This window comes from Labrus bergylta, chromosome 4 (assembly GCF_963930695.1).
Source record: "Labrus bergylta chromosome 4, fLabBer1.1, whole genome shotgun sequence".
Classification (NCBI taxonomy): domain Eukaryota; kingdom Metazoa; phylum Chordata; class Actinopteri; order Labriformes; family Labridae; genus Labrus; species Labrus bergylta.
This window is the reverse complement of record NC_089198.1, coordinates 18,322,219-18,335,657: the sequence shown is the minus strand read 5'-3', so window position 1 is coordinate 18,335,657 and position 13,439 is coordinate 18,322,219. Positions and strand designations below refer to the sequence as shown.

The 13,439-nt window shown below is 40.9% G+C and overlaps 1 protein-coding gene across 3 annotated transcripts in view; it reads left to right on the top strand.

Moving 5' to 3' along the window:
• The window catches only part of epha4b (eph receptor A4b), a 90,432-nt gene that overhangs the window by 40,695 nt on the left and 36,298 nt on the right, over positions 1-13,439 (top strand). For all 3 annotated transcript variants that reach the window (XM_020634007.2, XM_065953932.1, XM_020634006.2), the window contains exons 6-9: positions 3,778-3,933; positions 7,823-8,158; positions 9,609-9,721; positions 11,552-11,714. In XM_020634007.2, the coding sequence (XP_020489663.1) occupies positions 3,778-3,933; positions 7,823-8,158; positions 9,609-9,721; positions 11,552-11,714 (768 nt within the window). The remainder of the gene's footprint in view (positions 1-3,777; positions 3,934-7,822; positions 8,159-9,608; positions 9,722-11,551; positions 11,715-13,439) is intronic.

Here is a 13,439-nt window from a genome sequence, read left to right as displayed (position 1 = left end):
TCAGCCCCTCAAACTCATTTAAGTAATATATAATCATTCACACATGCAGGGAAGGTCCAAAGCTGAAGTCTTTCTGAATGTCATGTGTCATACCATGAGAAGCAAAGACTACCTTCACTCAGGTTTATGTTTTCAAGCTTTAAGTAGCTTTCCAGCTCTGCCTCAGCTTCTTACTTACATGACCCATTAACAGTATAACTTTATTTAACTGTAAAGTCTGCATGTGAAAAAAGTACTTTAAACCTGTTCCCCATGCAGTTCATCTAGCCTCCTTTGTTTAGATCAAATTTACTGAAGCTACAGAGTAAATTTAAACTTTTGAAAGTAGGGGAAAAGACAACAAAAGTCCACTGGATGTTTTTTCAGATCATCAATATCATTTTTTCTTTAATGTTTAACAGTGACAGGTAACAGCTTTCTAAAATGTGAAGACTTGTTTGACCCATCTGTCTCTTATAGTTTGTATAGTTTACATGTTAAGCGAACTTACTTTTTCTACAAAGCCGCTGAAAACAGCTGTCTGCTGCTGTGGCCAGACTCAGGATGGATATGTGGTCGGAACGAACCCGACATGTTTAGAAGTTAAACCAATTAAATGCATTAAGAGACACAAAAATCTTCCTGTGTTTAGTGGGAACTTAAGATGCACGTCTTTCTGAATGTATCACTTTGAGTGGCACCATTTAAGAGACCACTTATCATTTCACCCTTGGAAAAAAGAAAGATTTCCTCCTGCAGAAACATCCTGTGACAAGCTCATTTATGAAATGTTTGATGTTCTATTATTTTGATTTAAAAAGTAGTTGAATGTTAAGCCCTTAAAATAGTGTCTAATTAGCATGAAGCTAAACTAAACCAGCTCTTACTTGTTGTTGTCACAGAGAAAACAGTTGAGCTGTTCCTATCTCAATCAGTGCGTGGTGACTGAGGGTGTGTCTTGAGTAGCAGTACTATATCATATCTAAGAGCTATCGATTGGCATAAATACACTAAGTCTCTCTGGTGACCGGATGAATTTTTAATGAGACACATGATCTGAGGCCACTCTTTGTCTTTTGAAGAAACACACACAACACACACTCTCACACACATTACCCTGTGTACTGATCAGCAATGTCCTCTGTTTCTTTAAAGATGCTGCAAATGATGTAGTTTGTTTAGAGTTGTACAGCGTAGTTTTTATGACTTAACTTTTGTGCTCCTTTCTGACTATTTTTCTGCGTGTGTATGTTTATGCGAGCATCGTCTTACTGCTCCAGCCTTCTTGTCCCTTTTTCATATTCATGGCAAATCATTTATCATAAGGGAACCAAGTCAAGTCACACATTTCCCATGGGGCTGACACTAGGAGTAGGATGAAGAAAAGAAAAAAAGAGGGACTCTGAGAAAAAGAGAGAAAGAAAAAAAAAAAAAGAGTGAGAGCGAGAGCGAGGTGGAAAAGCAGAGTAGAAAACAGCAGATCAGGAGAAGGAAGCGCCACTTTAAGCCGCCATTCTTGCAGAACGTTTTTTTGATTAGGCAGTTGTTGGGACGCCAGCAGGCCTGGCATGGGTCGCCCTGTCTGTCCTCTAGCAGCGGGGTCCTTTGTGCCTCTGTGGCCGGAGCCAAGACTCTCCGGATGAAACGTCCCCAGAGAAAAGCTGCTTTTCCACCCTGCTCCTCCAGCCCAGCCAACGGGAACACACACACACACAAACACACACATTCTCCATCACAGCACATAGGCACCCATTACCTAGGAAGCTGACAAGTAGGGGGAAAGAGAGCAGAAATCCTTTGAGAATTATCACTCCCTCTACTTTCTTTCGTTCTCTATTTTCTTTTCTCGCTATACACACACACACACACACACACACACACACACACATCTCTTTTCCAGTGTTCTTTCAGGTCTTTTGGGGATTGTGCTAGTGGACTTTGCTCCCCTATGATGAATGATTTGCCTAAAAATACTGTCTGTATGCGAGCAAGCACAGCGTCCAGGTGGAAGAACTTACCTCCACAGTGAGAAATCGCACTCCTTTTAGGCCACTTTTCCATTCCTCTATCTGCAGGTTAACTATGGTGCTGAACATACGTGTGTGTGTGTGTGTGTTTGCCTGTGAACGGTGTGTGTTAGCGTGGTAATTTACAGCCTTTCTGGGGCGAGTGACGTGTAGCTTGATTAAATCCGTGACCTTCACCACCAGCACAAGCAATCAGCACGTGAACACAGGCGCTCACACACACTCGCCGCATACTTAACACCTTCTCCCACACAGGCCCGAGGCACACCAACATGCAATCAGCACCTGGCGAGTTCTATCGCATCATTGATCCAACCTATACACACACACACACACACACACACACACACATATATGTGCATACACACAAAGAATTTACCATTTGTATTTGAGGCACCTTCAATTTCCTTGCATGAGGTTTTGTACTCTGTAATGCTGTTTACCACAGAGGCAGGAAAGGCGTGCGAGGATGGGAATACCAGGCCTATGAATGTATAAATAAATACATGCGTGATCTATATTCAGATTACCAAAGGGTAAATCAGGAATTCCATTTTACCGCCTTGGATGCAAAAGGGAAATAATTCAAATCCCCAATCTATTTCAGCGAGCTGCTCCTGTTGAGCGGTAGCACGGTTCTCCATTCCCCAGTTTTATGACTTCACATAATGACTAATATGCAGCCACTGAAACAGCAGTAGCAATAGTCATATTATGTTATTGTGATTATTGCTGTGACTGTGCCTGTGTATTGTTCGTTCCCCTGGTTGCCTGAGATCTAAAGCTTATATAACAGGACTGACGGTGGATCTGTTGTTGCATTGTGTTATTGTACTGTAAGGCCCTGTGGTCATGCGGGCCCTCAGCCTGATGTAAAAGGATCTCACGTAGACCTAATGTCACAATATATTAACTCAGACTTTGTTTTCTTCTTCTTTGCCATGGGTGCTGCACGGAACATCATATGACCGATCAGGATCTGTAGTAGCTCTGTTGTAGTCGCCTTCTCTTGTCATTTTGAGTTCTGTGAAGCATTTTTTTACCTTTTGGGATACCGGTTTACTTAAGAGCTTAAACTGTAGATTAGGTTTCATTGTAAACAACCTCAGTTTTCTTCTCACAGTTTTGGATATGTTGATATGTTTTCCATTACTAAGAGGGCATTAAAAGAGAAACCAACAATAAATAAATAAAACATTCTTGGTCAGTTTCCTAGTGTGGATGTTGGAAGCATTTTACCTTGTACAAGGTTTGGGACCTTAAGCTGTTTTTAAATACCTGTCTGGTCATCGTGTTGCCTTTTGTCTACTTGAAGCAATGTCACCATGTTCCCAAAGCTCTACAGTTACTGTTGATAGTCTAATATTATGGTTACTGACTGAAATTATCTCTGAAAAAAAAGACCCAAGTCCCATTTAACTATAAATTATCTTGTGAAAACATTTCTGGAGACCAAAGATCTGTGGCATAAAGTCAAGGGAAACAGTCTGAGAAGGGTCATAACTTATTTTGAACCCCAACTAGTCTGGCTGTTTGCCTTCAGCATTGTCATAATACAAAGAAACAAAGAACACTTAATAAGTTGTTTTTTTAATCACACCACACTTTAAAGACATTTTGAAAGGGATCTTGGACTCTTCAAACCATTAAAAGGAGCCAACGAAAAAATGTAAAAAATAACCAACTTCTGAAAGAACATTGAAATGATCCCTCTCATGTGTGGTTGAATTGGCCTAGTCTCTAACCCTGTTCCTCTGTCTCCTCACTCCAGCCTGCAGACCGGGTACCTACAAAGCTTCGGCCACAGATGCGTACTGCACCAAATGTCCTCCTCACAGCTCGTCCTCGCAGGAACAAGCCGTCGAATGTGTCTGTGAGAAAGCTTTCTACCGAGCTGAGACCGACCCACGCTCCATGGCCTGCACACGTGAGTCAAGAAAATTCAACACATGCTCTTCTCTTCAGCTGCAAACACAGTCAGACAATTGGATGCTCCTTTCATACCATATTGTGTAATCAGTGCATTTACTGTAGTCAGATATTAGCATTTAGCTGTTCTGGTTATGTCATAAAATGGTATTAGGTAACAATGATTGGATTACATGGTATTTAACTTGTTGCCAGTCTATTCCTGTAACAATTTATCTTGCATGGCTGCTTTCCATTTTATTCATTTTTATATCTATAATCCCCCAATGCATTTTCCTTGTCCTCCTCTGCTGTTGGTTTACACAACAACACTCGATACATACACAAAAACAGACACACACAGTAATATGTGAAGCTGTGTTATGATCCACAGATATCACCGATGAGAACACCGATACTGGGGATACTCTGGTGGAAATTTGATGATGTTTCTTATTCTTTGTGTGCTTCTCAGACACACAAACACACACCCAGATCGAGCAGTGTCAGACCACATCCTCATGAACAGAGATGGAGGAGAATAGAAAAAGATAAGGAGAGAGGATTGAGAGAAAGAAGGGGACAGAAAGATGGATCGTGATAGACGCAAGGATGTGGGGGTGGGAAAGGACAGTGACACGGCGGGAGAGGGATTATGAACAAGAGAAAAATGGGCCAAATACACACCCATACACACACATGGACATACCAAAACCCATTATCAGGTTATGGTAGATTACGCTCATTAATCGTTGGAGCAGGTGAGATGTGTAACGGTTGGTGTTATCAGCGGGAAATGAGTAACGGTTGGTTCTAATTTGTATGCGCACACACACATGCTGGTGAAGAGCATGGAGGAGGATGAAGGGGGCTAAAGTGAGGAAATAAGGTGAAAAGGTGAAAGGATTAGATATGGAGAGGGATGGAGAATGATGCTTAAAGACACAGGCAAAGAATAGAACAGCGGGAGGAAATTGTGGACCATCAGAGGCATATAATCTAAATGTCATAAAAGGCTGATCAGCAGCCATGATGATGGACAGTGGAGTGTGGCCCGTGAGGAGCAGGGGGGCGGGTAAAAGACAAAGACTGAATTAGAAAGATCAGACAGCACACCCTTTCAGGAGATCTATGACAGACAGCCGCAATTATCCCCAGCATGGCCTCCAACCCCCCTGCACCTAGCTTTACCCTCATCCTTCCAGCTCTTCAGAGAGGCTCACCACTGGGGGGGCTAATCAGGAAAGTCCCAGGCTCTGCAGGCGGCCCCCTGGGGCTCACTGCTCAGCCAGGTCCTGATGAGATGTCAGGCTTAATGGGCATCCACTGACAAATCTACGTATGGCTGAGATACCTGCATGATGCTGTACGCAGCCATAATCAGCGGTTTCCATTAGAGTGGGTCTCATACAGGCAACAGTTATCAAGGCCTACATTGATGACGTGTTAGACGTTTGATCTTTATTCATCACATTGACTTTCCTGATTATGTTTAAATATTATATGTCAAAAAAGTACAGAAAACCCAGAAATGTGGCTGGATTTTTTTGGTGGGCAGATGCCAATAAGAAAGAAATGGGATACCGATATATCGGCCGATATCTTTCTTTAATCTGTAGAGATAAATAGATATAGGTATGCACATTTATTGCGTTGATCCCTCAAATGCGGTTATCAAACACTTTTGGAAAAGATAAACAGTATAACGAAGACGGTCACACAACTGGAAAGTAACTGCACACGTAGATCACTGCTTGACAAGTGTTATAAAATGAAACTCAAATGAAATGCTGTTTGACTGGTAAATGAATCTTGTGATAGCTGCATTTTTCTGCAATAAAATTAGCCGATACCGATAGTCACTGGATATGCTAATATCGGTCGACATTATGGTTGGCAAAATTAATCAGTCAGGTTTTTATTTTATATAGGCCATCCATGCTGTACAGAGTATGTTATACAGAGAGGCGAGAGGAAAACAATGATTTTAGGAGCACATCAAGTCAGAAATACACTGACCAACGTCAACATTTCTGGGGCCGTCAACAAGTTTTCAAAGAATTTAGCTGATATTTGTGCAGAGGAAATGTTCATTTTCATGCCCCTAAGCTGCTCATTAGTTCTGTTCGGCCTAGTTTGACTCTGCTCCTTGATGCATGTTCACCCGTGCATGCAGACAGGGAGGGAATGTGGAATTTTATTTTGTCCGGCTTCAATATATTATGTTGACTATGTGGCGATGAGAAGTGTATGCATAAAATGAATGAATGAATACATAAATCTTCAACTAAAGGTATAATAATGGCCGTTTGTGTGTCTCTCCTTCCTCTAAAATGATTAGTGACACTTTTGGTCTCAGTGAAACACTAATCATTCCAGCTGAAGCTCAGAGTAATATTAACTGATCATCTAAATCATAAAGTCTACCTGACTCATGAGAAAATGACTCCTGGCACTTTTTATAGATCATTGTCCACTTACAATTTATTATCCACAGTAGAGCGAGTATTAGTTAAATTCACATGGTAAATAACCTCCCTACAGACGAGCTGCAAATATTTAACATGGTGTGATTTCTCTTAAAAGATGGATCTAAACCTTGGACGTGTACTCATCACATTTACAACCAGCCAACTCTTTTAATCACTGTCCATTTCATTCAGCTATTACTATTCTAGCTATTAATTAATGGATGGACTCTGTAAATTCATTTTTAATTTAATTTAATCAATTTGAATTCTCTCCAATAGAAACTGCAATCAGTTTTTTATTGAACATGAAGTCAATGGACATTGAGAGAAAGTATGACTGGGAAGATAAACAATATTATCATTCAGTGTTTTTAATTAGTTGATACTGGTTTGAGTTGGTGCAAAAGCTAAGCTGTGGCTGGATTTACAGCTCACCCAGTGCATGCTGAGAAAGCATGTTTTAGTGAGTACGGTGCAAAATATAGTGTAATATTTCATTTCAAAAGAGCAAAGATTTTGTTTTGCTTCCCATCATTGAATATGCTCTGTAGAGTCATTGAGCTCTAGAGCTGCTATGGAGCAATGCTTTCAGAAGTAGGTTAGCCTTTTTCAAAAATCTTGTGCCCTCCTATCTTCCTACGGATGGTTTTATTCCATCACAATGATCAACAATCAGCTGAAGGAATACAGCAAGAAATGTAGCAACAAAAGAAAAATAACAGAAAGGAAGAAGCACTGTAGATGGCAAAGTTTTTATTCACAATGTAGGTTTCAAATTTCTTAGAAATAAAAACCTGAAAACAAGTCTTGTTCAATTCCAGTCTTCTCCCAGGAGGTTGGTTAAGACTCTCACACTACATTTGTTTGATGTTGGAATAGTCTGAACAGAGGTAACCTCCTGGGAAGATTCACACTACGACTCCCTCAAGTTAAGCTACTTAGAAAGTCGTCGATATTTTGGTCCATGACTTGCTGAGCTGACGTATCACTCAGAAAATAGCAGACTTGGGGCGCTGGTGGCACAGTGGTTAGTGCGCGCGTCCGATATATGGAGGCTATAGTCCTCAACGCGGTCGGCCCAGGTTCGAATCTAACCTGTGGCTCCTTTTCCTGCATGTCAATCCCCTCTCTCTCTCCCTGATTTCCAACTATATCCACTGTCCTATCTCTAACAATAAAGGCCCAAAAAGCCCAAAAATAAATCTTTAAAAAAAAAAAATGAAAATAGCAGATTGGAGTAAATGTAAGATTCATTGTCTTTATTAATTGACAAAACACAAACTCATTTAGGATGTATGGTATGCCATATGGTATAAGGCTGTAACTGATAGTTGATGACTGTGTTTCCACATTCCAATCTCAGGAAGGGACCATCCAAAAATCAATTTTTTTCAATACGTATAACAAAGTGAAATAAATAAATCTATCTTCCTTTAGGTCCTCCGTCTGCTCCAGAGAACCCGATCTCCACTGTGAACGAGACCTGCGTCATGTTGGAGTGGTCCCCACCCAGAGACACAGGAGGCCGAGGAGACATCACCTACAGCCTCCACTGCAGGAAGTGCTCCGGAGACGGCAGGAAGTGCACGCCCTGTGGCAGCAGCGTTCATTTTGTTCCCAGACAATTTGGTCTCATGTCGGCCTCGGTGCTGGTCACCGACCTGCAGCCGGATTCAAACTACAGCTTCACTGTCGAGAGCCAAAACGGCGTGTCGGACCTAAGTCCCACACCAAGAGGAACTGTCGTCATCAATATCACGACATCACAGACAGGTGAGAGCGTACACACTTACAGTAGGTAAAGTCAGCGCTTGAAGAACAGTCTTCATTTACAAGTTTAGCATTTGTAGACACAGATATAGTTGTGCAAACTTAAATACCAGTATCTAAAAAGCTAACAATAAAGCTTAAAACACAAGATGTGGAATTGTGCAACGATCTGACACTAACTTCTTAGCCCTGAAGAAAATCAACTTGTTCCACTGGAAAGACTTCTTTCTTTAAGACTCAAACAGTAGCTTCCACAGCTGATGTATTGTTGCTGCCACTTATTGCTAAACCATGAAAAAAAACTGACTGGTAATTTATCTTGTGACGAAAGCAAACAACAACAGTGCAGCACTCGTGGAGAACGTTACGTTCGTGCAAATTTCACGACGTAAAGTAGTTTAACAATAAACACCATATTTAAAGTGTAATTATTCCTTTCTTTGCTTTGAATGACCGTAAAACCATCAAATAAAAAGTCGTCTGTCATGCATTCTCTGAGCCAACATACAACAAAGATATCAGTCATATCACATATCGCCAGTATGATCCACCTCTTTTAAACTCTTACGCTGATATCTGTTTCTTGGTATTGGCTGTTAAGCATATTCAGGTAACCATATTCAGTATGGGAATGAAAAAAAAAAGGTATCTGACATCTAGACTCAAAAGCTTCTTGTAGAGTATTATTTTTATGTGAGGCACGGTGTTTAAGGATTTGAATTGTGGCCATCAAAATGATTCTACAGGATTTTACTTGTATCAACATTTAAATACTAATAAGAAAACAAAATCCTCTGTGGAGGAAAACAAATCTGTATCACTGTAAATCATAATATCACTGCAGAATCACGCCTGGACTGCATCACTCTGACGACGCCCCGGCACGTCTGCCTACACACATGATCATGTGTGCCTCTCTCATGGTGTGCGATTTGGGGGAAATCTGTGCAGAACAAGTGCATATGACAGGGTGGTGACTAACACTTCTTGTTCTATGTGTGTGTGTGTGTGTGTGTGTGTGTGTGACAGAGGAGGGTGCAGAAGGCTGTTCATCTCATTAAGATGTGACATGTGCTACACTTAACTAGCGTCACATGTCACACATTTTTACATGCAGAAGCAGTACGACACAATTATGTGCTCCAGTGTGCAGGGAGCTGGGGATCAGTTGCAGGGTTCGGAAGTTTTAACATTTGAATCCTAATCAGATCACACAGATCGTACACACAGGTCACACATCGAACGCTGTGACCACACATGTATAAATCACCTCGTAAGCTCTCTAATTAGCAAGTTGTCACAAGTGTTCTCATTATAGCACAGAGGGGATCTATCCACACTCTTTCTTTCTGCCCTCACAGCCTTCTCTCTTTGTGACTTTTTTTCATGTGGTTGAACTTGACTGTGTCTTTGTTTCTCATCATTTCCCCGTCCTTTTCTTTGTGTGCTACAGTGAGCGTGGTGTTGAAGGAGAGGCGGAGCAAGGACAGCGTGACCTTGGCCTGGCAGGGTCCAGAGAGACCCAACGGAGTGATCGTGGAGTATGAGGTCATCTACTACGAGAAGGTGACAAAGACGCACAGTCATGTTTAAAGGGCCTGTCCAACAATTGTTGTGCTTAAAGATCAGTTCAGCTGTCAAGTCTAACTATTAAGAAAAAAAGTGACACCGTGGTACAACTTTCAGAGGAATAGTTTCACATTAAGGTGACGTCACAGTCGGGAAGTTCTGAGCAGTGTCTTGGGAAGAACGTGTGAACATTTTTAGACGGACAAGAAAGCTTACTTTAGCTGCAGCATTTTCCTTCAAATCAACACATGGGCTGATGGGACGGATTTGCCAGGATATCAAAAAGGTCACACAGGGGATACAGAAACCTGATTTAGACTTATATCCAGACTTATAACCTATGAAGATTGTGTTTTTGCAAGCTAAAATGAAGTAAAAATGTACAGTAACATCAGTTTAAGCACATGTATAGTAGCCACTAAGCCAGTTGATAAAATTATCAATTTGCTTGTGCAAAGGTTAAAAATGATCTCAAATCATTGTTTCAATAATTGCTGTATTGATGATACCATCGCATGAAAACAACGGTTGAGACAAAAGAGAGAGCTACACATTTAAAATAGTAATCATGAATAGATACAGTTTCTACATTAGTGTGTTTAAAATGAATCTCAGATTAATAAACACCCTTTGTATCCTATCAATGTTTCTCAATGTAAAAATTAGTGACAAAGCCTGTCAGCACCATTAAACTCAAAGCTGTTTGTTAGCGCTGACTAACGTTGTTTCCCCCTCTTTAGATCCTCACTTGGGTTGAACTTACTCTTAGATGTACGTTGCTTTGGACAAAATGAAATTGTAACTTTTTAACTCGTAAAAGAGCAAAACAAAAATGTTAAGTGAGCAGTGGAGGCGCTGGTAGGAGGGACTTCTGACCTTTAGAGAAGCCATGCTAGTTGTTTCCATCTGAATCCAGCCTTCCTGTCCACGTCTTTCCAAGGATTGAAAAGTATACAGAATTTCCTTCAAAAGCGCACTATTCTTTTAACCACAATTTCTTTTTATTTCTGGGGCATCGCTCTAAATGCAACATGTCTCTCTCCTCTCTCTTACTCTACGTGTTGTCTGGGACTGTAGGATGTGAGTTTAGCCTTAGGGCACGTCTGTAATGACTTGCTCATCACAAACATCTCTCTCTCTCTCTCTCTCTGTCTTCCAATCTGCCTGCCTCTCCATCATCCCAAACCTCTCCCCTACTGCTCACACCAAGCCAATTAAGCACACATCTGTTGAACAAACCTTGTAAAACAAGGTGATGAAATTAAGCCTCCGTGCGTGTGTGTGCATGATGGTGGGAATTAGCAGTAAAATAGTGTTAATCCACGTTGTAGAGTGTCTTCTATTAGGTAGGGTCTCAGCCTCTCTCTGCTGGGAATCAGCTCACTGACAGAAACACTTATTCTTTATTCATCCTCCTACTTATTTGTTAGCGCACACACCTACAAGGTAGTCAAGCAAAGAGGCAAAGTGGGACTGGAGTAACCACATATTGCCCCCAAGTGTAAAGAGGATAAGATTTGGTTCTTGACAGATGCTCATGTATAAATGCGACCAAATGTTCCAGCAATGAACAAATGAAAATGTAGCGAGGCAGACACGGCCCCTGGAGACATTTAAATTAAACCGTTTGAGCTTTCTATTATTCTCAGACTTCCTTTTTTTTTTATTTCCTGTTGCTTTCAATACCAAAGTTCATTGCTCCTTATATAGCCTTTAGAATAAATCTATTACTTCAGCCTTCTTATCCTCAACCACTTTATCCCTCTGACTTTTACTCTTATCCAGCGAACTCAGAATTGAGTTCTCTCATTTTCTCCTTCCGTTCAGAATCAGCGGGAGCAGAACTACACCGTGTTGAAGACTCGCTCCAACATGATGACAGTGGACGGGCTGAAGCCGGGGACCACCTACGTGTTCCGGGTCAGGGCTCGAACAGATGGGGGCTACGGGAGCTACGGAGGAGAGATCGAACTGGAAACCAGCCACGAAGGTTAGGGCAAGAATTAAAAATAATGTCCCAATGAGCTGCTTTCTTTTCAGTCTTTTCTCTTCATTCTGTGTAATTGGATTGCTATTTTCTGTTCCATCTGTTTTGTTTTCAGCACAAAATTAGAATAGTTGGCAGTAGCTGTACAGAAATGGTGACAAGCTAGTTCTTTAAAAGCAATCCCCCCCCGTGTTGCCACTACTTATCTTAATTAGAGGTGAACGCTAACAAGAAGCGAAAAAAAGACTGCAGAGAAAGAAGGAGAAGGATATCATAACATAGATAAGTGAGAGCCTGATTCATCCCTCCTGTGGGTTCAATCAATCCACGGCATTGCTTATAAAATAGCTCACATCAGTTCTGTTGTCAGACAGAAAAAAGCTCACAGCCTCACGAGTTGTCATGAACGTATCTGAATCAGAGATTTGAAATTGTCATTGACTGCCAGAGGAGACACCCCAATTCCACAATGACAAAACAAGATTAGCATTCCTGGATTGTGCCGTTTTTGATTTACACAAATGAGCGGAGCAAAATCTGCAGAGTACAAGAAATATGTACCTGGCAAAATAATGAAACACACCCATGAGTAGAATGAAAAAACACAGATTGACTATCTGGATTCTTCTTTTCTTCGTTTTTTCGAACAGCAATCCCACTGCCAAAATCAGGGGGTGCATTTGTTTCATCCATCATTAGTCGGGACATATCAAAACCTGTATTTCCTGTATTTTTGAGTATTTTTATGCACCAATTTGTGGTAGAAATGTCTTTATTTGTGTAAAGGAAAACACAAGGTGAGATAATGTATCAGTTTAAATAAAAAATATGAATCTTTCTGTATGAAGTTCAAACATTAGTAAGACCCAAGCTGCCACTTTACACAGTCATTGTATTCCTGAGTAGTTACATAATACAGAAGCACGCATCAAATGAGAGAGAGAATACTGTTTACTGCTTCACTCACCCCACCTACACTCTCTGCGCCTAATGAAGGAACTATAACAAGATACAGAACTGCACTTCGGGGACTGATGTTCCGACTGGGTATATCACTAGTGAATATCTGCATGGTTTGAACCTCACGAAACCTTCCACAAAGCATCATTAAAACAAAGATATCTCCAATATCTCATTTCATGTTTTCAGACTGTTCTGTATCACTGTCATGATGTTTTTTAAACTCCCTGTTACGCGTCCCCTTCCTTAAGTTTGCTGTCACCCACTTTCATTATCACTTCATTATGTGCTCGGGGACTTTCTGCTTTAGAGGCCCCGTAATGTGCTCTTCAAAGAGAACATTGATTCCCAGACAGGCAGGCGGAGGGGGATAAATCAGTAAATGTAAAGCACTGCGTTATAGATTATCTGTGCAGCATACAACAGGAACACATCAGCCTTCTAATCATTCAGTAATCAAAAGTATTAGCAGGGGTTGAAATTATTTAAAGTTTGCCAGTGGCGCAAGGATCGCTGGCCCAACCATTGTAACCGCTGGCCCAGGAACATTACTTTTGATTCTAAAAATAACAGTCACTAATTTACTCTTGAACCATTCTGATGCATAAGTAAATTATAACTTTGATTTAATTAGTTGAGCTCTAATTGTAAAATTATTATATTCATGTGCTCTTGTTTATTCACCATGCTGGTAACTGTAAGAGTCTACTTAATCTGATTGATATTAATATGAGGATGTGATAGAGCTGGTATTGTTATGATCACCTT